Here is a 27303-nt window from a genome sequence, read left to right on the forward strand (position 1 = left end):
TATGTTTTGCTTCTATCTCTCTTGATATACTTGAGATTTTTAATTCCCTCTCAATAACGGGTGCTCTGAACATAATATTACAGTTCAACCACGAGACATTTGTAGGGTACTGAAAACAGATTCCATGGTATTTTACTCAGATATTAATAAATCAAATTGCTAGGAGGAGGATTAGCTATCTGTATGTTAACAAGCTTCCTAATGTACTCTGAATAAAACATAAGACTCCAGTCTTAACGGTTCAGAGTAAGAATAAAAAATATTATCCATCATATTTTTTATAAGTCATAAAAACTTGTAAGTTGTAAAAACACTGCTTCATTCTAGTGTTTAGCTTTCCTGATACTATTTTCATCCCGTTGCTTCTTTTTCCCATTTACACAAATATTACATAGTAATTAAAAACTCTAATATGGCAAAACACATTATGCAGAGAGTGAAAACCTATGGTATTCCTTCTCCTTACCCTGAGAAAACCAAGATATACATTCTTAGGTTTCTTAATTTAATAATTTATATGAACACACACATACATACATATACACACAAGTTCTCACACACAGATTCATAACTCTTAATGGGATCATACTAAACATCTTGATTTACAACATGCTTTTCATATAATAATGCGTCTTGAATTTTTTTCTTCCTGAACACTACTTTTATAGGTTTAATGCCACTTTGTGCATTTGCACATTTCATACTTTAGTGACATTTTTGTTGCTGTTCTTCCCCTGTGTCATATATTTCCCTTATATCTTCTTCACTCCTGAGAATGATATCAGAGTTCTGGCTGTATAGATGAATTTATTTTTGTTGAAATCATTTATGAATTGTTGTGAGAATTTAATATACTATTATATAGAATATATATAATTTAACATATAATAGATGATTTGATTTGATTTAGTTCCTCCTCACTATTAGTCTGTTTTCTTGTTACACCCACTCTTTTCTTCTTTCTCCTTCCTATCCTCCTTTCTTATAATCTTTTAATAATCTGGTTCTCTAAGTGTATTGTTAACACTTTATGTCTTTTTTTCTTGGTGAAAGGGATGATAAAGATGGCAAAATTCCCATACTCCCAATTTCTCAAAAGTTTTTCTATATGGATCACGTTTAAGGTCAGAATAGCTGTCAATCTGTATTGTTTCCTCATCCTTTAGACAATTTTAAATCAGTACGACTAGTGAAGAATGTTTCAGGTGGTCTGCTTCTATCTGGAAAAGACTGCTAGATCACATCAGAAATAATTAGCCTTTTTTTTTGGTCTCTACCATGTCTTGCTTCTGCACCAGTTTTAATATAAGTGCAGATGACAGATACGACCTGCAACTTCTGTCTGGACAAGAGGCCCCTAGTTGCTTCAGGTGCTCTCCTATGAGCTGTGATTTCTAAGCGTGTGATGTCCAAATTCATCTACAGGTGAAGATATTTTAACCATAACTAGTATATCCCCCTTTTCACCCCCAGCACCTATACCTTCCACTTATTAGGGGGGAGGGGTCATTTTTGAACCATTTATATTCTTCCACTTTCCTAGACATAAGTTCAGTTCTACCTAGTTTCCACAATACGTATAATTTTTAACCTTCATATAGTACCACACTTATAAAACCTTAATCCATGAGAATATTTTCCTTTGCTCAAAGATATCTGGCTAAAATAAAAAATGACAACACGTAATTTTTGCAAAAATTTAGAACAACTCTAACTTTCATATATTGCTGATGGAGATATCAACCGATACAACTTTGGAAAGTTCTTCTGTAGTTTTTTATAAAGTAAAACATGCATCTATCCTATGGCTCACTCCTAAGAACTTAACGAAGAAAAATGAAAAGTCCACAGATAGTTTTAGAAAAGAATGTTTATTTCAACCTAATATACAATGGTCCCGAGATGGAAATAATTCATATGTTTTTCAAGAAGAAAGCAGCCAAACACATTTTGGTATATTCATAGAATGGAATCCCACTCAGCAATAAAAAGGAAAGAAGTACTGGTAGTCATAACTACATAGGGAAACATTAAAATATGTTCAAGAAACCAGACACAAAACAGTACATTGGGAGTTTGGGATTGACATGTACACACTGCTATATTTAAAATTGATAACCAACAAGGACCTACTGTATAGCACAGGGAGCTCTGCTCAATACTCTGTAATAACCTAAATGAGAAAAGAATTTGAAAAGAATAGCTACATGTATATGCATAACTGAATCACTTTGCTGCACACCTGAAACTAACACGACATTGTTAATCAACTATACTCCAACATAAAATAAAACTTGAAAAAAAAAACGTACATTCTCTTTGATTACATTTTTATGAAATTCCAATACTGGCAGAAATAATCTATGATGATAGAAATCAGGTAGTTGTTACAATGGTAGAGATTGACCAGAAGGGACATAAGAAAATTTCTGAACAGATGGAAATGTTCCATATTTTATTTTGGGTTGGTGGTTTCCTAGGGTTTAGATTGTTAAAACTAATTGGACTGAACACTTAGGATCTGTGGATTTTATAGTATGTTCATTATATCAATTATATATGTCTCTATATATTTATATTCATATTTATATATAAGATTTCCAGAGATTGATTGATGTTCAGCAAAACTGATATGTTCTTTTTCATCTTCAAGCTTTTATTCTCTGAGCAATGTCTGACTGCTCATCTGCTGCTTGGATAGCTCCCAATCATCCTTCTGGTTTGAACATGGAAATTTTTTTTTTAAAGATATTTTTAATGTGTACCATTTTTTTTAACATCTTTATTGGAGTATAATTGCTGTACAATGGTGTTAGTTTCTGCTGTATAACAAAGTGAATCAGCTATACATATACATTTATCCCCATATCCCCTCCCTCTTGCGTCTCCCTCCCGCCCTCCCTATCCCACCCCTCTAGGTGGACACTGAGCTGATCTCCTTGTGCCATTCATCGACAGATGAATGGACCATTTTTAAAGTCTATATTGAACCTATTAGAAGATTGCTTCTGCTTTTATGTTTTGGTCCTCTGACCGCAAGGCATGTGGGATCTTAGCTTCCTGACCAGGGATCGAACCCGCACCCTCTGCATTGGAAGGCAATGTCCTAACCACTGGACCGCCAGGGAAGTCCCTAACATGGAATTCTTTTCAGAAGAATTTTCTGACCACAGATCATTCTAGCTTCCTTCTATGGGCTCCCTACAATGCTTCTGTCAAAGCACATATCATCCCACATTGACATTATCCACACTAGTTATAACTAGTTTAACTGGTTAAGCTTTATACGGCATAGGTTTTACTTTGCTGTATTCTAAGTCCGAAAATGGTCACAAAATAGGTGTTCAGAAATTATGTGATGATTGAATGATGGAATGAATGAATTCCAAGATCAGTGGTAGAGTCCTTGAACTTACATCTTGAAGTTAAATTTTTAGCAAGTACACCTAAACATGATTAATGCGGGCATCCTTCTGACTGCAAATTGAGAAACACTGCTTCAACACAAGCATTGCTGGAGAAATTCAGTGTGTATTTTGAGTCCTTAGTATTTTGTATCTTATAGCTTTTCTTAATAAGTTCATTCACTTATTCCCTTGACATCCTATCACCACATCCTTAATTACAGAAAGCTAGTGATGGATAGGGAGACTATATCATCCAAATTGGGATATATTTAACTATAAGGGAATATGACAATTACAGCAGGACAACAGGCATAAACTGGACAAACAGGGGTATAATTGTATTCTACTTATGGAGAAGTAGGGCACAGAACTTTCAGGTAAGAATGAATACAGTAAGGATAATACTTATTTTTTCTGTTTTCTAGGTTTATCTTATGCGTGGACTTTCAATGATAACCCCTTATATGTCCAAGAGGACAACAGGCGGTTTGTCTCACAAGAGACAGGAAACTTGTACATTGCCAAAGTGGAGCCATCAGATGTTGGCAACTACACTTGCTACATAACAAACAAAGAAGCCCAGAGAAGTGTTCAAGGACCACCCACTCCATTAGTGCAGCGTACTGATGGTAAGATGATGAGTTATCTTAGGAATATACTTTATCTGTGGATCTTGAAGCCTGGGGAGATCTGTAGAGCTTTCTGCTTCCCTCTGGTTCTGCTTCCCTCATATCATCTATGAGGTGAGGCTTAATTCACAATATGATGAAAATCACAAAAAATAATAGAAAACTATATAATTTATCCACATAGCACAGTATAGATGATTCTGGGTATACTGTGCCATTTCTTCTCTGGCATTGGAACAGATCATCTTTTCTTTGCTTAAGAAGTATTTTGTTTACAAAAACAATGTTTGTTTGGGAGAGTAGGCAGGTGTGTAGACATGTGTGGGTGCTGCCAAACTTATTGATTGAATTAATATATTTTCAATGGACATATGACACAGCTTCTCTTTAATGTCTCCTTCTTTTCCATATTTGTATCTTTTGTTCACCCTTTATTTTCCTGGTTGGCAAGGCAGGTAAACAATTCAGATCCAAGGAAAGTAAATCAAGTCAACATTAATTATGAGCATTCCAAAGAAAAATGAAACACAAGATTCATACTAATTACATTCCTCCAAGGAACATAATTCAGATTGGTCTTTGATGAGTTTTGTAGTTTAGTCAAGCTGGTACAAGATTTAGAGAGTTAGAAAACCTAAGGAAGTCACTGAAGCAGAAAAATCCTCTAGTTGATTCTTTAATTACATATTCACAGTGGGAAATGTAAAGATGGAAAATCTGTTGATGCATTTTGTGATCAGATTCTGGACTTGAAATGTAACACTGCATAGAGTTATCCTCCTCTCTAAGGAGCTTAAGAAAAGCAGGAGTACAATGTTAATGATGGCTAAAGAATCATGGAACTAGCTCCTTAGAGGGAGTACTTATGACAGAGCTTTTATAATCACTAACCATTCAAATATATTTTCACGGTCTTAATTCAGAATTCAGCAACCACTAGATTTATTCATAAGTCCAATTTCTCCCCTTCAGTGAGTACTCTCTTCATGATTGCAAGAGCTCATGAGCCAATAATATGCATAGAAACGCTACCATATTTTCCTTTCTTCCCCCATCTACTCTTAGTTTCCTCTTTATCTCTTCTTAATTCCTTCATTCTTCCATCTCCTCTATTCTTTTCAACACATTTATGGTAAAAAATGACCAGAAGCATCATACATAATATTAAAAAAGAAAAAAAAAACTCTTCTAAAAGTGGTCACTCAAGAAATATCAGATGTCAAAGAAATAGAAAACATAAAGTTTACCAGTTTAGTTGAATGAAGTAATACTCTTGACCTCCTCAACCAGAGCCTCTTTGAATGTTTGGAATGATTAAGGTCTTAAAAATGAGGTATTTTCATTTTATATGTATTTTGTAAATTTCACTTTTTTGTGCACTTGTACTGGCCACCAATACATCATTTATGTTAGGAATGTATTATTCTGCTGTTTGGTATATAAGTAAAAATAAAAGAAATTCAACATTTTTAAAGATGTTTTAAAGAAATTTAAACATTTTAAACAACAGTTTGTTGTTCATTAAATTAATCAAGTTAATGAGGATAGCCTGGAGATACATTTCTACTTTTTCCAACTCTTCTGGTAGCTAGCATATTTACAATACCTTAGACTATTGTCTTAGTCTTATCTTAGCCCGTATCCATAATTCCTTCTGAAAAATTTTAAATCATTAAAATAAATTTTTATAAGGGTACAGTAAACTCATTTAGTGGTAAAACCTTAATAAACTGACATAAGAATATTTATGTCTTTATTTATCCCAACTACTTACTTCAAAGGTTTTGCTGCAAAAGTACTGATATGTTGGATTGAGGTGCTGTATCAGATCTATTACACAGTGTTACCTAAAAACTTCTTTATTCCTAAGCAGATCTGGCCCATGAGTTTTGTGAATGGGTGAAAGATCCAAGAAATCTCTAGAGAAGAAACTTGCTCTATAACTCAGAAGCATTTTAAAGCTGGGTATATTCAGTTCTTAATTGGAAATACTAATTCTTTTTAAGATGCTGTTGTGGAATATAGGGAAATTTGGAATGCCTCTATTCTGATACTTTGATATACCTTAAATATTTATTTTTTAGGGGAGAGAGGAACAAACTAATTCCTTAAATAGTATCATGAGGTTTCACTGCCCTCTGTCACTCATTATAGTATAGAAAAATATTGTTAATTGAACAACAGAATAATCAGATTTTGGTAAATAAAGCGTTTGCTTCATAGAAAACTTCTATTCTCTAGAAATGCTGCTAGCTCTTTTGGTATTTAACAGGTGTGATGGGGGAATATGAACCAAAGATTGAAGTGCATTTTCCTGAAACTATTCAAGCTGCAAAGGATTCATCTATAAAACTGGAATGCTTTGCCCTTGGAAAGTAAGGTTCTGTTTTGTTTTCTTTCCTGGTTGTTTTAATTAAAACAAATGAGTATTTTGGTATTCAAATGCTGCTCTAAGGTAAATTAGCAAATAGACTTTAAATGCTGGGCAAAAGTGGAACTTTCTGATTGGACTTTAAATAAACAGGCCTAATACTCTGAAAGTGATTGGGGCGGCAATTTCCCCAAATAAGCCGATATTTACTTGAGTTTGAGCACAATGAAACCCGTTTAGGCAGCACACTGCAAAGGAATAAGTGAGCTTGTATAAGACGGTGAGCAGGTCACTAAACTTTCCACGTATCCTTCACTCCATCTCATCCTACATCCAGAAATATATTGCCTGGAGTGTCTCCTTGCTTAATTAATCAGCGACTCTTGTAAATGAAAAACCTGCACTGCTACTGTCCAAAATAAGACTAATTAAAAGCCATTGTTCATAGTGGATAATTAGAATTGAGCCAAACCTGTCCTGGCAGTGGAGGCATTTTATTTTACTCAGATAAGTGTTTATCAGCAGTAGGTTTGGAAAGCTTTGAAGCCAGCCAAATATCTGCTTTTGTGCATGGAATACTGAGAACATTTCTTTGCTTTTTGGCAATATTCAAATTTTATTTTTATGCCCATAAACACCAGAATGAAGTAACAAAGAGATAGATCAGATTTGCCATTTTAAAACACTGATGTACATATGAATTATCTGGGGGCACAGTTAAGTTGAAATTCTGTAGATCTGGGGTGATGTCTGATTGCTCCATATCTAACAGGCTCCGAGGTAATAGTGATTCTTCTTGTCTACAGAACATACTTTGAAGAGCAAAGGACTTGACTCTCACTACCACATTTCAGGGCTTACTTATAAATCCAGAGTCTATTTGTAATGTGGGCCTCACATTCAGAAATAGTGACTTACATTCCAAACTATGGAAAACATCCTTAAAAGTCTGCATCTTGTTATTAAGTAAATATACTGAGTAATCCAAATAATGCTGGTTACTACATCTTTTAGGTTCCTTTCTATATATGAAATCTTGTAGCTCTTTAAATTTCTCAGGTTATCCATTTTTCATATATTTAAGAGACCATGTTTAATTTTTATACAATACTGGTCCCACAGTATTGTCCAATAAATAATTGATAGATTAAATTATTCTTTAAAAAGTGACAAATTGAGGCTTTGTCCATTTTTGTTTGCCTGCCTTTTAAGACATGATGAACTTTCACCATTTTCAAGCTTTCTCAGAAAATAAAGTATACAAAAAACATAAAATGTCAGCAAAATACTTTGACAATTAGTTGATTAATTTAAAAAGAAAACCAATGAAAGACAGTATCTGAAAATAATATTAATAGTTTATTCTATCATGTTTGGCATCAGGAAATATGGATTCCTGTAACTTAAAAAAATACTCATATAATAAATAACTGAAAAGGATTGAGGATGGTTCTCAAGAATCTCATATAAATAAATTTCATTTGTTAATCATTTATAACTAAGAATTTATATGACATACATAATCCTCATAATTATGCAGGGTACATAATATTTTTATTATATATGAGTAAAATGAGGCTCAGATTGTACAAGTAACCTGTTCAATTTTATGCTTCTGATAAGAAAGAGAGGGCGATTCAGATTTAGTCCCACCTGATTTGAAGTTCTGAACTTAGAAACTTTGGAGTAAATGCTTAAGATAACTGCTCTCCAAGTCAGAGGAGGCAGATTGAATTCCCAATTTTCTCAAGAGTTGTCTGACCATCAGCAAACATGCTGCTTAAGCTTTATGAATTCCCATACTCTCACACAAAAAATGTTATAATGATACCTGTCTCCTGTGTTTGTTTTGAAGATGAGAGTGGATAATACATGTAAAACCATGGCAAGTCCGATGTGTATGTACAAAAAAAAACCCTGAATGATAAAGTATACATTCATTGTTAAGTTTATACCTAAAGGAACTACTGCACATGAAATAAAATTAAGGAAGAATGGGAAAATGATGAGAATTACTTAATTGCACCTCATAGAAAATTGTCAAGGAAATAATTGATTTAATGGAGTATGCTTAAAAACACTTTATCTGCCAAAATTAATGTTGAAATTATATTTATTAAATTATTAATATGGAATTGAAATGCCTAGGGGTTAAAATGGAAAGTCCAAAGCATCCACAGGGTCAAAGAGATAGTGTTAAAATGTCATGTATAAGAAACATATATTCTGTGTAACTGAAGTGCAGATCTAGTTCTCATTGCTTCAAATGAACAGAAAGTATATGAAAATGCTTTGTATACTTTGGAAAATATTATACAAATTTTAGCTACTAACAAAAAGACTTTTTAATATGCTCGCCAATAGTTTTCAGAAAACAAGTTGCACTATAGTTGAAACATTGCAAACATACTGAAGAAGCTTTCTAGTCCATTAAAAAATTTGACATTTACCAAATACTTTACTGACTTTTTAAAATTTGCAACATTAACAAACATAAAAACAATGCACTCCCTAGACAATTAATTACGTGATAGGAATAAATAATCTGAAAAGAACAAAATCAAACCACTTTTTAAATTATAAATCTCTATTTGCAGATTTATTGCCAGGCGTTTTACAAACTATTGAATGATAATTATAATCATGTTCTCTGACAGCTCTTTATAAAAATATTGCTGTTCAGCACTTGGTTTTGTTATTTTTTTTTTCCAAATGTTGGGACTGCTTTGTATAAATCCTTTTAAATCTACTTGTTCACTTTCTGAGGTACTGCACGTCTCTGTAATAAGTTCGATAAACCCCAAAATGAAACAAGCTAATTAGTTCAGTGAAGAATAGAATCAAAGTTCTTTTTCTAATTAACAATGTTTCTAAACACTTTTGCTAACTACTGACTACTATTCATGCTGTAAACTACACATTCATGAAACTAAGGTTTAAATATTTTAGTTAATAAGAGAAAGGAGGGAAAGTAGGGAGGGAGGAAGGAAATCAGTAGGTGGATAGGTGAATAGGAAAGAGGAACAACAACAAAAAAATAACACAGGTCAATGCCACATCTTTAGTTTTTTATTTTTAGGACCTAAGACAGTTCCTGAAATACTGACTAGTTTTCATTAAATATTTGTGGAAATACTTCCTAAGTAATTAGGAAATAATTCCCTTTATCCCTGGGAACATTCTTTCTCTTGAATGGGTAGATTATTTTGGAATTTATCTTGCTTGTTGTTCTCTGAGCTTCCTGGGTCTACGCTTTGGTGGCTGTCATTAATTTTGGAAGATTTCCAGTCATTGTTATTTCAAATATTTATTCTGTTCATTTCCCTCTTTGTTCTCCTTCTGGTATTCCCATTAGACATCTGTTGCACCGTTTGTAATTGCCCCCAGTTCTTGGATATTCCATTCTTTTGCTGCTGTTGTTTCTTTTATTATTTTTTTTTTTTTCTCTTCATATTTTAGTTTGGGAAGTTTCTATTGATATTTCTTCTAGTTCACTTACTCTTTCCTTCATCACATTCAGCCCACTGGTGAGCCTATCAAAGGCATTCTCATTTGTATTACAGTGTTTTTATGTCTATAATTTTTTTTTGAATTTTATAATTTTATTTATTTTTTTATACAGCAGGTTCTTATTAGTTATCCATTTTATACATATTAGTGTATATATGTCAATCCCAATCTCCCAATTAATCACACCACCATCCCCCAGACCCTTTCTTAGAAGCTCCTTTTTTTCTGCTACATTAATCATCTGTTCTTGCATGTTGTCTGCTTTTTCCATTAGAGCCCTTAACATATTAATCTTAGAAATTTTAAATTCCCAGTCTGATACTTTAAAAATATTTGCCATATTTGAGTCTGGTTCCAATGCTTGCTTTGTCTCTGCATTTGTACTTGTCAATGGGCCTTTTATATATTTTTTGTTGTTGCTGAAACCTAGATATGATGTAAAAAGAAGGTAAAAAGAAGTGATTTTACACTAGATTTTGGTGTAAATTTTTATGTTTATTTGGCACAGAGTTAGGCTGTGTTTACTGTTTGCTGTAGTTGTGGTGTCAGAGGCTAAAATTTCCTCCACTGTTTTTGTTTTTCCTCTTGTCTTTGGGTTTCCCTAGAGACTCTTTCTTAATTAAAGACTGAGGTTTGCAATTTCTTTACTTGTAACCCCCAGCTATCATTCAGGAGCCCTATTGATGGTATGAATGTCCTTGTTAGCTAATTCTATAATCTCTGTAATTTACGGATCTGTTTCTGTTGACTGTTTTTTCTTCTTATATGATTCCTATTTTTTATGCTTTTTAGTTTAACTAGGAATTTAGATTGAATTAGAGACATGATAAATGTTGGGTTATTGAATGCTGCATTGTGGTATATTTATTTCAAGTATTGGATTTTATTGATAGAAGTTATGATGAATCTCATCTTTCTATAACTTATTATTAAACTTCCTTGGGTAGATATAGAGTAGATGTTAGTCTAAGGCCTGTTTACTTCTAAGATGCATCTCCCAATTGAATGCTCTAAATGTTTGCTAAGTCTCTCTTCTTGGGCTTGGTGGAACTCTAACATCTTCTAGCCCTGTTTGAGCTCTAAAATTTGTTCTTTGCTCAGCTTCATGTGACACTCTTACGTAGATTTTTGGAGCACTTTCTTTTTCTAGTCTCATCCTCTCTGATAGTTTGCTTTGCAATCCCAGCCACTTCAGTCACCTGTGTCTCCTCAACTCAGGGATGCAGTCTTGTCCTATTTATGTTTGCTTCCTGATTCCGTGTTCTGGAAAGTGCCTACAGGTCGAAAATCAGGGATTCCAATGGCTTACTTCATACATTTCCCCTCCTTTAGGAATCACAGTTTTGTGCTACCCATTGTTACATCTCTGGAATCAGTTTGTTTCCCATTATATTTGTCCAGTTTTCTAATTGTTCCCAGCAGGGTAAATACAGTTCCAGTTAATCCCACATCTCTAAAACCCAGGTATTTTTTAAGGCTAATTGTGAAGGTAAATGAGGTGAAGTTTAGAGAAATGAAATGACTTGATAAACATAAGTTGTAAATCTGGGATTCAAATCTAAATATCACTGATTCTGACTTCAAAACTCATGCTCATAGCCGTTTGATATTTACATCAAATTATCCTTTTAATATACGAATTAATTCCCCATGTGCAGATGTAGTTAGCCCTCAGTTCTGTAAGTGTTTTCCTTAAAAAAGGCTTGAAACATTTCAGCAAAATGGTAAAAAGATGTTATTTGGGGAATGAAATTATGGATGTATTTCCCATTTAGATTCTCTGTAATTACTAATAATTCAGCAAAAAAGTAAGTTCAATTTTATACATTAATTTTTTTTTAATGATTCAAAGATAACCTTTTCAAAATTCAAGTTGCTTTTGAATGAGAAGAAAAAAGTGTTTCTAAAAGTCAATCAGGGCCATTGTGGAGCATACAACCCACTGGTTTGTATGCGATGATGGTAATATCTACCATTTATAAAAATCTGGGGTAGATGATTAGGGAGAGCACAGAAAACATGCCAATCAACCTAGGAGTCTGCTGCAATCATGCAGGCAGGGAGTATAGAGAGTGAGGTCTATAGAAGGCTGGCTAGAGTGTTTACTCATAGACCTTAACCATCTCAAACCACCACAGGCTAATGTGAGTATAGAATAATTAAGACAAAACTTCAGATACCTGCTTGAACTTTAATTACTATGACTTTGGGGACATGCAACTCACTTTCTATGTTGGAGTTTCAGAGCTGACATGATCACAGCTTTCAACTCTCACTTTTGTCTCATTTGTTTAACATGGCAGACTCTTAATTATCTAAGCTGTAAATTAATTGTATTGTGAAACACCCGAGAAACTCCTTGGATAGGTGCTATGCAAATGTAGTATGATTGACTTATAGATCTGTGTGTCTCCTCTCAAGAAAACATAGGCCTTTGCTCTTAGTAAAGAAGTTAAACTGATATCCCTCATAACTCTCCTACCACTCTTGTAAACAACCAAACATATTTACTTTTCTTTTCTTTTTTGTGTGTGAATCTTAATTTAGTAACTTTGCTGTCAATGCTCTGGAATGTAAATGAAATTAGTCGCTGCACTAAATGTTCCTATGTGTTCTGGAGCCTTCACACAGAGGACTATATTTATGTATACATGTATATCTTTTTTTTTTTTTTTTTGCGATACGCGGGCCTCTCACTGTTGTGGCCTCTCCCGTTGCGGAGCACAGGCTCCGGACGCGCAGGCTCCGGACGTGCAGGCTCAGCGACCACGGCTCAAGGGCCTAGCCACTCCGCGACATGTGGGATCTTCCCGGACCGGTGCATGAACCCGTGTCCCCTGCATCGGCAGGCGGACTCTCAACCACTGCACCACCAGGGAAGCCCTTTATACATGTATATCTTATTTATTTTTTTCTAATTTATGAAGAAAAAGATACTCAGCTTGACTATTAATGTCAAGCAATAAATTTGAAGTCTCACCAAGATGTTTTGATCTATTCCAGAACTTTCAGATGACAGAGCAGCTATTTGATTTTGCTTCTCTTTTTACACATATGGACATCATTGCAGATCATACCACAGAAAGGTTGCTCAAGACACTCAAGATGACAGTAGTATTTTAAAACCAAACTAGGTACATTCAAATTTTTCAGACTTTTAACACTTGGTTTAAAAAAAAAGTCAGAGAGATATCTTAAAATTGTCCCATTTGAATGTCTAATAAGCAGTTTAGCTTTTTTATTTTCCTCATTGAGTTGAATGGATAGAGGGCAGACTATTTTCCTAACATAGTTTGTCCCGTTTGCCCCACAATGTATACTGAAGCCTACTCATTAGGTTCTCACTAACTGCTTTGCTTTTTTATCATGATCTTATATTGCTTGGCATAAAATAGTATGGTAAAGTCCATGCAAATCTGAGAACTGACAAATGTTCAACCCAATCTTTGAAAAATTGAAAGATAGTAACCCCTCAACAAAAACACAGTCACACACACACTCACCCTGGGGCTGAAAGATTTATCAGCAGGTTTACTAACATTTCAAGGCAACATTGTGTTCTGGAAAGAGTATAGACTTTGAATTCAAAGAGATCAGGGTTTAAATTCTCAGATACCCTGTCAATAGCTGGGCCACTATGATCAGTTTTCTTATCTGTAAAACAAAGGTAAAAACTAGGTAGATAGATGGATAGATAGATAGATAGATAGACGACAGAGAGAATAGGATTGATGTAAGGACCGGAAATACTATTAAACTTTCCTACCAGAGTCCTGGCTTATAATAGGCAATCAATAAATTATAACAATTTTATTAATTGTGGTCATTGTCAGTGCTGCTTTGGTTGAGGAGGTAAAAAGGAATACACAGGAGGGAGAGAAGGGGTTTCTGCATTCTATTTCTGTGCTAACACAGTCCTCAAGGACTTGCTCAGAACAATGGATTTACCATTTCTAAATAATGTGTTTAATCTTTATAAGGATTATTGACATTCCCTCATTTATTCATTTGGCAAATTAAGCTCCAGTATCTATTAACTTAGCAAATATGCATTAAATACCTCATTCAATAATTAATTCCTTTATTCCTTCACTTAGTCAAAAGGAATTCTCCTGGCAGCAGATGCTAGGCTAGGCCCTGGGGAAATAAAGATGATATAAAGGCCCCAGGGAGTCTGCAGGCTACTGAAAATGGGATTGGTGTAACAATATGTGATCACACATTTTTCCTGGGATCTGCTCTTTCCTTACAAACTTTCAATGAAGGAAGATTCAAGGATAGTCACTCTGGGAGCTTTCTGGATTATCTTTTCCCCAGGTTACTCCTTGTTAAATTGAGACTGGAGGCAGTCACCCTCAATTCCTTTGGTAGAACTAATGTTAGACTGTTATTGAAGGGGTCCTTCGTATCTCTTAGAAATAGAAGATTCTTGCTTCCTTTTCTCCCATTTCATCAATACTTCTTTTTTTTTCAAAATTAATACTTTTGAAATAACATTTTTAGAACAGAAAAATTGAGCAGATGGTATAGTGAGATCCCATATAATGCCACACACAGTTTCCCCTATTATTAACATCTTACACTAAGATGGTACCTTTGTTACAATTAATGAACCAACATGAATACATTTTAATTAACTGAAGTCCATAATTTACTCAAATTTCCTTGTTTTTTTTTTTTTACCTGATGTCCTTTTTTTATTCCAAGATTCCATCCAACATACCACATTGAGTTTTCTTGTCTCCCTAGGCTCTTCTTGGCTGTAACTGTGACTCAGACTTTTCTTGTTTTTGATGACCCTGACAGTTTTGAGGAGTGGTGGTCAGTTTTATTGTAGGATGGCCCTCTATTAGAATTTGTCTACTATTTTTCTTATAATTAGTCTGAGATTATGGGTCTTGGGTAAGAAGACTACAAAGGTAAGGTGCCATTTTTGCACATCATATTAAGGTTACTCTCTATCACAATGATCTACGGCTACTGATGCTGCCCTTCATCACCTGGTGGAAGCAGTTTTGTCAGGATTCTCCACCATAAACGTACTCATTTTTCTCTCTTTACATTTGAGTCTTCGGAAGGAGGTTAATATGTGCTGTCCACACCTAATGAGTAGGGAGTCATGCTACACCTCCTCTAATCTATGTAATTTATTTGGAATTCTTCCTCATTGTAGATTTTTCACTTCTCCCTCCTCATTTATTCATTTATCCAATCATTTACTTATATCAGTATTGATTAGTAGATATTTATTTCATACTTTCGGTCATAATCCAATATTGCTTTATTTTGCTGCTCAAATTGTTTCAGCATATTCTTCTGTAAAATGCTTTAATTTTTTTTTTTAAGTGTACACTATGAATGTATCTCTGGGTCATTAAACAGTTTTCTGTACCCTCAGTTGTAATGACAGTGGGGTATTCAGATGTATGTTTTCAGCCAGTCTCCTACTGGTGGACATTTAGTTTCCTTTCGTTTTGTTTTCATTTTTTATTGTCATGAATAATGATGTAATGCATATTCTAATGGCTATATTTTGCCCATCTCCATGTGGACTTCCTCAGTATATTTTTTAAAAATTAGAATTTTTGGATAACAGGAATATAAAAGCTAAGGTTTCTGATACATGTTGCCAAATTCTCCTGAAGAACCACTGCAGAGGATCCACTTTCAAAGACCAGGACCCTAGGTTACAAGTTGGGTCTCTTTTGATCTTACACACATGCTGAATTCAATGGCAAACATTCCTTTCATTCTTTTTCTATTTCAAAAAACAAAATTGGATTTTTACACTGCTGTTTCCAAAACTAAATTAATTTAAAGGTTCTAAAAATCATCCAAGAAGAATATATATACTTCTGCAAGTGACTGTTCATCCTTTCCATTCCAGTCTATCACCACTTTTCTCAGGAGACCTACAGTTCTTACTTTTTAAGTAACTGGCAATTGCAGGAGAGAAAGATTTCAAATCCAAGTTGGAACTGAGCTGAAGGAAAAGAAGTTACTTCCTTTTTTCCAGCTGACCTTGGAACCCATGTGTAGAACCTTTATTGGAATTTGGAGGCATCTCAATATGTTAAAAAAAAAAAAACTCTATGATTTCATCTTCTGGCCCTTGGACAAAAGGAACTCTACCCACTGATTATAAAACATGTTAACTCATTAGGTGAAGAATATATTTCTAAGCACACATTATACAGACTAAGAAGGTGATTCTCATGTTGTAGCTGGTTAGCTCATGCGGGAGCAGAAAAACATGGTGGTTTAGAGTTCATTATGGAAAGACAGACTTTAGCTCAAAACTTTTCTTTGAAAACTTACTGTGTGATATTGGGCATGTTACTCAACCTATTCTAGTCCCAATCTCCTCATCTACAAAATGTTAATAGCAATAGTACTGTGTCTCATGGTATTATTATATGGTTTCAATGAAGCACTTAGCACAGTGCCTGGCATATAATGTGTTCAATAAATGTTAGATCTATTAATAATAGAATGATTAAATATAATAAACCATATACAATGTCTCCTTTATATGAAAGTTTATGATTATGAGCAGAGCTAAGGTCAAGCCCTATAATTCTTAAAGAGTTATAATTCTGAACATAATTCTGAAGGAACATGTGCCTCGAGAACCTACCTCAACCAAATTATCATTTTCTCTGCTGTAGTGCCACATAGCACTCATATGATTGGTGAAGTATTTATTTAGGGTTAATATTATGTATTAATAAAACATTATGGAGAAGCTGTCAATTAACTGCTAAGTGCAGTATCATTTTCGGCTCTACCACACCTTGAATTATGGGCTCCAGTTTTATGTTTCATGTGCAAATTATTACTCACATTGTGGAGTAGAAAATAGCAATAAAGTTTTAGGGACTCTTTGGATGATAGAACCTTCCTGTCCCTATGTGATGATCATGGTAATAAGGCAACTTAGTAAGCTTTATTATTGGTTCAAACTTTATATTTCAGAATGTATTCTCATAGTATATCCTCATTTTATCCTTTCAAGAAGACTTTTACGTACCCATTGTTACCTCTAGTTATAAAGAGAAAGCTGAGGCTCAGAGATGTTAGGTAATTTGCACTCATAGATGTTAGATAATTTGCACTCATTTACACAAAACTCACCTGTGTCCTTTCACTCTACATGTAAGTACTATTCTGCTACCACTGCTCTTACATCCAAACCGTCTGTGGCTTTTCAATTGGCTGCAGCAACTGTAGTGTCGTGTCAAATACCAGATAAATACATGCACATGATAACATTTTTCCCCCAAGGGAAACCTGGTATACACACTGACCAGTAGAACAGGATCATGACTATGTTTAGATCACTCAGGAAAAAAAAAAAAAAAAAGATTTTCCTTTTTCCATAACAGTTAAGACTGCTTTTCTACAGAACTCATGAATTTATCCATATTGTATCCCCATAGGACAATCTTATATTCCAAGCTCTTTGTATGAATATTTCAAGTTGAGGAAATGAAAGCAGCTAGCTGAAGTCTGAAAAGTTAACAAAGGCACTCCTTGCTGGTTTTGTTATTCTGCTTCCCTCTCTTCGATTAAAAATGGCCACTGACGGGATTTTCTGAAATGAGGTTCAAGTTAAGAATAATCCCAAATATAAGCATCTTAGGAAACAGGTTCTCTGTACCAGTTTCTAGTTAAAAAACTTGGTATGGCCTGGATTTAAGCTGTGGATAATGAGATTTAAGAAATCCAGGGAAGAAGTATAAGCTTTCTCAAATAGCACTAGTAATGAAAATTCTATTCATGGCTAAAAGTATAGAAGCAGAGTTCATACAAGAGTGTGAGTAGCTTTAATTTAACTTCCAGTTCAGGTTGAACTAGGCTAGAGGGTTAACAAATGTATTCTCTGTCTCCAGATAAAATTAATGGGATGCTCACTCTGTAAAAGCATAATGACAAGAGAGTAAGGAATGAAAGTCCTTATTTATGGCAATGCTTATTTAAGAAGCACAATACCAGAGGGAGGGGCAAGAAAGAAAGAAAGAGAGAGAGAGAGAAAAAGGAAGGAAGGAAGGAAGGAAGGAAGGAAGGAAGGAGGAGGGAGGGAGGGAGGGAGGGAGGGAGGAAGGAAGGAAGGAAGGAAGGAAGGAAGGAAGGAAGGAAGGGAGGGAGGAAGGAAGAAAGGAGGAGGGAGGGAGGAAGGAAGGAAGGGAGAAAGGGTGGAGAGAAAGAAAGAGACAAAAAGAGGGAAAGAGAAAGCAGGAGGGAGGGAAGGAGGAAGAAAGAAACTTTGCTTTTATGATCTAGTAGTATTTTAGAACTGTGAGGACTCACATTTCAGGAAAATATAGAAACAAAATAAGAAAAGGCTTTTGCAAAGTTTTTTGAAATACACGGTTCATGAATGCCTCATCTATGGTCTGAGGAAACTCTGGATGAGAGAGTTGCTTCAAATTGATTTTCTTTATTGAGATTTGTATCCAAGCTGGATTTTGACACCATATTTGTGAAGATTAAAAAAAAAAGAAGATGATGGCACTATGTATTTTAACTTAACCTTTAAATGACAGAGTTTCAAGAGATTTAATAATAATCTCCATTCTGAAGACCCTTCAAAGATCTCCCTTGCTGCATGGCATTCTTCATATATTAATATATTAACTTTGCACTTTAAATAGATCACTTATTTTAAATTAAAATGAACTGCCAGAGAATATTACATCACTAATATCATCATCGTGGACAAACTAGGTAGATCCTAAATAGAATGCTAAAGCCACAGAAGGAGAAGGAGTCTACTAGTGCTAATAACTGAATGGGTGGCAACTCAGAGAATTGGAAGGTGGATCACAGTAAATTAGCCTGTACTGGAACTCTAAGTGGTAGAGAATTGGCAGGTCATAATTTAGCAGAAATTACCTGTCTAAACGTGAGTACCATTCCAAAAAGGTAATTAGGATTGTTAACAACTTCCAGCTGAGTATTTAACTCGACATATGGACACCATCTGTCACAATCCTGGTATACAGTAAGCACTCAATTAATGGTTATTAATATTCATAAATAAACGTTCAGCTTTCTTACAACGCATTTTTTTTTCTCTTTGGAGAATGTTGTCTAATTCCTTTCCTCTCTACCGTAATGGCCCTAGATGATAAGCCAGGCTGAAAAAAAAAAAGTATTTTACAGCAAAGCATGTTATATCTCACCTGAGAGATCCCTGCTCTCATGAGGAGGAAATGAACATTACCGCTATGATCAGAGGCATTATCTCCTTACCAGCCAGTGTATTAAACAGGAAGAAGCAGGAAATTTACTTCTAGAGACATATGTGCATGCTTGTGTACCCATTTCGTTCACAGTATGGAGATTTGATTTTAGTTTATGTATGATTCATAAATCAATTTATGTCAAATGCCTAGTCATATGGAGTTCTTAAAGGAGAATAGAAAACATAAATATAAGCTAGGAATCTGGCTTTTGAAATGATAACAGTAACATAATAATCTTAAATTATTTTTAATTTGTTAACACAAAAAATATATTGTTTAAAGTGTTCTAGACAGTGTGTTAAACACATGAAATGTATTATATCATTTAATCTTCACTCTAATCCTGTGACTTACATAATAGTGTTAAGCCCTATCCTATAAATGAGAATATTTATGTTATAAATGTGCAATAACATATAGCTGGTAAGTGTAAAAACTGCACTCTGCTCTGTACTGTATAAATAGTATTCTATTATAATAGCTTTGTTATTAATATTAGCACTAGTATAGTATTATCATTTATACAGAATGTTATCTCTTGGAAAAATTAACTTGCATTTAAAACTAAAGCTCATTACTAAAATAATTTCATCTTTTGTTGATTTTAGTTCTTTCTACCCACTGTCCATTTGGCATGTCTTCAGAAAAGAGAGACGGTGTGAAATCTAAAGCAATTCATTTAGTGTCTTTATAAAAAGTGCCCAGACTAAATGGGAACTTTTCATTAAAATGCACGTTTTACATGTATTCTCCATGATCCTATATCTCACATTACCAGTGGTAATCAAGAGGCTCATGACAGTCATATTTTGTACTGACATAACAAATCTGAAAACAAAATCTCAACGTTTAATTACTAACTGTGAAATCATATAAAACTGCTTGATTTTTCTCCCATTAGAAATTTTGTTAACATGAAATATAGCCACGAAACGCACTTGATAAGACTTTTGATTAAAAAGTTTAAATGTCTGAGTGACTATTTTTTGATAGTTTAGTTGCTCTGAGAATTCTAAAATATCTAGAGTATAAAATATGATATCCTGAAGGAATCTACCATATCATACAATTTGATCACACAGATAGAACATAGCATAGCTAGGATTTGAACCCAGTCATTCAGACACTATTTGTAAAGTCTTTTTTTGGACGAAAGCAGCAGGAAAATTACTCAAAAAGGCATAAGACAAAAAGAGACTGTATTGACTAATGGAAATGTTTAAGGAGATTTTTTTTTTTAATTTTTTTGGGCATCAAGCATGACTTAATCTAGACATGTAAAGAATCCCACGTTTCCTTCTTTTGTGTTAACTTTGACTTTCAAAGACACTTTCTCCATGTGGTGGAAAAGTGCTGCCTAGAAGCTCCAAGCTATATCCCACTGTCTGAGGAAACCCTAGGGACAAAAGATCCTCTCTTTAATAACTCCTCCAAAAGCAGTCCCAGAACTGAGTCTAGTTGTCTCTGATTGGGTTGTCTTAGTTTCCAGAGTTGACCAACTATGGTGGCCATGGTACACTAGCTTCTAATGGCAAGACCTGAATCTTGTGCTCAGTCCTGCAGCCAGAGGTATAGTCCTCCCAATTCAAATCAGATAGACTAAAGACAGTAAGCATTGGGTTTTCTAAGGAAAATCAAAATGCACACACAAAAACCAACACATGTCCACTGCAGACTGAGAATACAGAGGTCTAATTCTTATACCTTTCTTCAAAATTGAAAGTTACGTTAGAAGCCAGTTCACTGAATTTTTATAAGCTTCTCAATAGTTGAGTGGTTTATGAGAGAAGATATATCACTCCAAACATAACTGAGGTAAGAAAAACAAGATCTAGAGGGTGTTCTTTAAGTGAGAAACTTATGTCTCTCTTCAGCCTCATGTCTCTTTCACATTTCTTGCCTTCTAGTGTAATTTTGACCCTATAGAGCATTGTTCTGAAAATATAAACCACACTCATGGTTTTTCACAAGGATTCTACTGCTCAGTTTTTGGTCTTATATGCCATTAATGTTCACTTCCACAGAATATCATTTTTATGTGTCTAGTGGCTATATAGAAGTACCATATTGAGAAGTACTTACAGTTGGTATTATAATCAAAGTGGAATATGATTAGAGCATATTGGGGGTTCTAATAAACTGTTTTCCAAGAAGTAGATCTTGAAAGGATATTTTTTTTAAAGTGACTTTTTAGAAGAGCTTTTATGAAGAACGCATCAGGGAATGGACAAGCCCACTTGGGACAAAAGAGTAGCCAGGCAGAATATAACGTCATGCAAAGTTCCACAGAAGATATATTTGCCTCAGTCTTGTACAGGAGTTCTAGAAAGAGTGCAGGTCACACCTAGAGGTATTCCACCATCAGGGGCAGGGGAGCTGGAGTATTTACGCCTCATTTAGTCAGTTATTGGTTGAGAGTTGCCCCAGGGAGTATGTAAATTCCTGTTTTCAGCTCTTTTTTTGTGAAGGAAAAGTTAGCTACAGCAGCTTAAGGGTAGTTGACAGCAAAATGATGCATGTACTAACTGTTGAGGGTGAAAGCACATCAGGATTTGGGGTGCTAAGGGATAAGAAAGAAAACGGGTGAGGCACTGACATTATCTGCTACACTACTTCTGTTGGAAAGGTATGTCTATATAGGATACATTATTTTATCCTTCAAGGGAAAAATGCTTGTCCAGAGACTCCAGTGTCCTCACTGAGTTCTTTTGGAGGGAAAGGTCACAATAATTGGGATTGGTGGGACTTGTTCTTTTTACCTCCACTTAATTGGGCCACTTAAGATGGTGATTCACTTTTACAAAACCACAAAAATTGAAAGCTATCAGAGGATGATTTTACATAGCTGTGATGTCTGTTTTGTCTTGTAAGCACATAGATTCTGAGACAAAGAAACCTGGAAATAAATCCCAGCTGTGCCACTTTCACTTATAGAAAGAGAAAATGAAATTATATTTACACATTATACACATAGTGCTTGGCGCACAGTCTGTGGTTAATAAACCGTAGCTCTTCATTGTGACATTATAGTTATTATTATTAAATGTCAAACCATTTAATTTCTGGTTCAGAGATTTAGATATTTAGTTAGGTTAAAAATGGACTTCTGTCTTTATAGTTAAAATAAAGAACAATGATATAACAATGGGAAAATAGTCTTTACTGAAATTTTTTTTTTGTCTGAATGTTTTAGGTTAAAATGTTTTTTAGTTGAATATTTTGCATGTATTTGTCATAAACCTCAGAGATACACTATCATAAAAAGACAACAAAGGATCATGAATTCAGATAAATATCAGAGCCTCTATTTATAATATTTTTCTCTTTGTAAATAAATTTTCTTAGAATTTTTCTATTACACGGGTAATACATGCTCATTGTAAAAAAATAATGGAAAAATTGAGATAAGCAGAAAAAAGGAGAATAAAAGGCATTCATATTCTCACCACCTATAGCTACTAACTTTTCATGTTCATATACACGTTACATGTATTTTTAAAAACTGGATAATACTGCCCCAGACTTGGTGAAATCTTTCTCTGTGAGTAAACTTTCTTCTAGAACTTTATTTTTATTCTTAGTTTGGTATTTCATAAAATGAATGAATAAGAAAACCAGTTCTCTGGGTTAACTATTGGCAAGAATATGCCATTTTACTAAAATATCAACCTAAAGTTGTGGCAAGTGGCAAAGCTTTTTAAAAGGGCAAAAACAAAACTTATCATAATACATAATGATGTTGTGTTTAACAAAATTCAAGTTGTATTTGTCACTATATGCTAATTCTGAGAAAAACAGATGAATCAAACATTGGGGAGTATGTTTCCTGTGAAATATGTGTGAGCACATGTATGACTTTCTGCATGATGTATATCTTTGATTTGCACAGCAGGATCATCATTGTTTGCAATAAAAAATTCCTGAGCCTTCATCAGTTTTCCTGCTTTAATTGAAGTCTCTACTCAGTCATCACCACCAATTTTCTGCAGTTGTTACTGCTCAGACTCAGTAGATCTTCATTTGTCAACCACTTTGTATGTGACTGAATGGTTCTCCTACACCAGTTTCATGGACTTGAAAAAAATTCTGCATTGTCTACAAAGTTCTCTAATTTGGCTTTGCAAAATGATTTACTATTATTATTTTTTTTTTGAAATACGTTTAGAACAGAAATATTTAAAGCACCTGAAAATCCATAAGGGAATGAAGAATTACTTGAAAGTAAGAAAGGAAAGATGATAGTGTGAATAGATTGGGGATTGATTTTACAAATGATTGGTTTAGGGAAGATTTTCTGGTTATAACTTTATAAGCTACATTTCTTTATATTCTATCTGTACAAGTGAGGCCTTCCTCACCATGGTATTTTTGCTGTTTTAAAAGATAATCGTATTAGACTAAACGTATTAGATTTAAGACCTTAAGCTAAATTCCTATAAATACAGGAATTCTTTACAAATTTTTTCTGAAAAGAGACAGAGTACAATGTAAAGTTATCTTTTATGTCATTTTGTTTTAAGTTTGGGTGTAAATAAGTACATTCTTTTGAGGATCATAGATTCTGTGTTCCCAATTCATCTGGGTCTGTTATATAATACTGATCCCCTTTGATAATTTAACTCACCCATCACATATGTCTTCAGTTACATATTAGTACCAATTTAGCTATAGAGGAATCTGTATTTTTGTCTTAGAATCTGTAAATAGAGAGAGCTTGCCTCCTCTTAAAAGTCACATCCTCACAAAGAATTTCCTGACCACCGTATTTAAAGTGATATAATCTTGCTATTATCTCTGCACCTTATTTCCTTTGTTTCAGTTACTGCAATTTATAAATATATTTGTTTTTCATAATTTGTTTATTGCCTGTTTCCCCACTAGTCTGTGAGCAACATGAGGGCAGAAAACGTGTTTAGTTCAGTCATCAGTTTATTCCCTGATCCTAGTACTGTGACTTGCACATGACAGGCTCTTAATAAAGTGTTATAAATCGCTGGATGAGTGAATGGCAAATGACTGCATGATGTGAAAACTAGTCAAATATAATATATTGATTTATTTTTTTCCTTGAGAGTTATCCTTAAGGAATTCTTATTTTATCCTGCTGTCATAAAGACTGAGCCATCTTCTATTCTAATGAGGTATAACTGTTCAGTCCAGTCCCTGATATTAGTTGGAGGAGGTTGGATGGAAGCCCGTTGCCTGGGAAAGTCAAGTACAGCAAATCCCAAGCTATCCTTGAAATCCCAAACTTTCAACAGGAAGATGAAGGCGTCTATGAGTGCATTGCAAGTAACCTTCGAGGAAGAAATCTTGCAAAAGGTCAACTCATTTTCTATGGTGAGCTAATGAATTTCAAAAAGTATATGAAATAATTGGTCATATCCTTCATAGTAAATAGGGAAGGTCTTTAGCATGTTGTGGAAAAGTGTCATAGGAAAAACAGAGAAGACACATTTCCAGGAAAGTGTGCTTATTAATACAATGATTAGCAGATGGGAATGACCATTTTTAAAATATGGCTTTAATTTCAGCATAGTATGCTAATAAATAATAGCATGCTATTGTTTATTATAATTGCCTTGGAAATATCAGCAATGTTATGTAAAAGCCATAGGCGTTTATAACACAAAGTAGAATGGAATTCAATATATTTCCCTTAAAACATTCAGCAACAGCCTATGAAAACCTTAATTATAATCCCAAGTAGAACTTAACAAAAGAAGGAGAAAATGACCGGAGAAACATAATACTTAATGGTAGTTTTCAGTATTTGTTTATATTTCCAATAATTGTCTACTCATATGTAGGTAACAGAAAAAAAAAACTCATTACTTCATTTAAAAAATATATTTGCCTCAATTATCAGAATCTCTCATGGACTTAAGAGAGATGGTGAAAGCATGTATTTTCTGAAAGTTGCCTTTATGTCTTCTTTCATCCAGGCCAAAATACACACTTGCATGAAATTCACTTTTTCTTTTTTTTGATGCGAAAAAAACATAAAATATACCTCATAATTATCAAAATGTTTGTTGCTTTAAAAATATTATTAACTTCTTCGCTAAATTTAATACAACTGTACTAGGGGACTTTTAAAAACTGTATTTATACATGGCCAAAAGTCATTTTCTATGTGACATGTTTCTATGTGACACATTTATAATCAATAATAAAGTAATCAGAAGAAAAATATCCATCTATATTGTGTCCTTATAACTCCAAAATAAGTTTATAAAATATTATTTTCATTATAAAAAACGGAGCACATTTAGAGGAGTTAAGGGAGTTACATAACCATTGATGGGGGAAAAAATAAATCTAAAACCCAAGCCCATATGGTAGACTTGAAATCCTAAGCTTTTTTTTTTAATGTAGTTCCTACTTAGTTGAAGATTTAAAACTTTGTTCTTCAGAATCCTAAGCATCCAAAGAATGTACACATTAAATAAATAAACATGGTTTAAAGTTACAGTTATTGCACTAAGCAACAAACCATATATATCTCAAACTCCTGTAAGCTATGTGGATTTTATATGACCATGCATTTCTTCTTCCAGGTCAAACATATGTTAGGGCCGTTTCTGAACAATTACCTACAAATTATACATTTTAAAAATAATAAATAGAAACATGAATCAATTTCACCCATACACTCAGTTCTTCTAAGAGTTGCCTTCATTTATCCCTCAAGGTTGTGAAAAACATGTTCTGTAACTAGAAGTTGCCCTGATTTCCACAGGAGGTAATCTAGGCTTACTTTTCACCACAGTGGGACATAATGATTTCTTCCTCTCCTCCCTGAAGGACGTTCTGTCTTTGTGGAAGCGGAAGTTACAGTGGAAACACCCTGAAAGTCAGATATACTTGTGCATCATTTCAAAGACTCTCAGTTCCACTTTCTCCAACTACTGCTGCAGTGACCAGCTCAGCACCGTGGTTTGCAGGTGTAGCCTGACACATTCTTACCGCAGGTGCCACAGAAGGCCATCTTGTTTCCTGCTCCAGTTTTCTTTGGCCCCTTCAAGAACCTACTCAGCACTTAAGCACACACAACCTGGATGTCCTAATAGTTAACACCTGCACTGCCCTTGAATAACTGTGAAAAAGAGCCAATGAATAAATGCTTCCTCCTCCTTTCCTGGATATGCAGTTATAGGCATTCCTTATACATTCACAGAGGATGGGGTAACAATCGTCCGTGCTGGTGGTCAACTCAATAACTCATCCTTGCATTAACTCTTTCCTTCCCTGTTGACTCTTCCTTTTCCTGACACCTTACCCTTGGCCAGCACTCCCAAATAAACAAACTGAACACAAGCCCTTGACTTTGGCTCTGCTCTCAGAGTAAAAAGATAGGTTTCTCTGTTCTAACTATGTCTTCTTGAGCAGGTTACCTAACACCCATACAACAAAATCCTCTATAAAAGTTTGGAGGAAGAATTGAGTACAACACATGTAAAACACCTAGCTGGTAATAGATTGAGATTCCAAAGGAAGGCTCCTCCACTCCAACATATCTAGAATAGATCTAAACAAAGGAGAGGGATTAAATTGCAAATCCAGAAATTTTCCTATCATCATTATAGAAGAAATATTAATTTTAAAGCATTTAACTTATACACCCGTTTCCATGAATGTTAGAAAGGATAGTATGACCTTACACTTAAATAACATTTCAACATCAATTATACCAGTTGCTTTTTGCTTCAGAACTATGTAGATTAGTTCTCAGATTAGAAAATAAGGTTTGGAAAATTCATGCCTAGGATCAAAGTTAGATGCTTAACCTATATACAACTCCAAAAGTTCTCATTCCCTGTCAAGAATTTTATGTAGGAAAAAAAAACTGGATTATAACCGTACTAAAATGTGACGAGGCTGATATTTGATTTATGCTTCAAACTACTGAATTGTAATTATATCGGGTATAGATACAATTATTTTACTTAGCTTAATCCAAATGTAATCAATGGCCTTTTGCCCACAGAAGGTTCAGATTTGATATACATTTTCTAACTTGACCTATATACTAATAGTTAACATAGAATTATTCTCTAGCCTTGTTCCCACAACTCTCAAGTTGTTATACAGGTGCAGCAAAATGACAAAAGGCAAACATCAATCTTACACAAAAG

The 27303-nt window shown here is 34.3% G+C and overlaps 1 protein-coding gene across 6 annotated transcripts in view; it reads left to right on the forward strand.

The window, feature by feature from the left end:
* The window catches only part of CNTN6 (contactin 6), a 293875-nt gene that overhangs the window by 196523 nt on the left and 70049 nt on the right, over positions 1-27303 (forward strand). For 2 of the 6 annotated variants that reach the window (XM_029243101.1, XM_029243100.1), the window contains 3 exons: positions 3833-4036; positions 6309-6411; positions 24321-24505. In XM_029243101.1, coding sequence (XP_029098934.1) covers positions 3833-4036; positions 6309-6411; positions 24321-24505 — 492 coding nt within the window. The remainder of the gene's footprint in view (positions 1-3832; positions 4037-6308; positions 6412-24320; positions 24506-27303) is intronic. The other 4 variants (XM_029243104.1, XM_029243102.1, XM_029243105.1 and 1 more) reach the window with 4 other exon arrangements.

This window comes from Monodon monoceros, unplaced genomic scaffold (assembly GCF_005190385.1).
Source record: "Monodon monoceros isolate NGI ecotype Baffin Bay Population unplaced genomic scaffold, NGI_Narwhal_1 Super_Scaffold_3, whole genome shotgun sequence".
NCBI lineage: Eukaryota > Metazoa > Chordata > Mammalia > Artiodactyla > Monodontidae > Monodon > Monodon monoceros.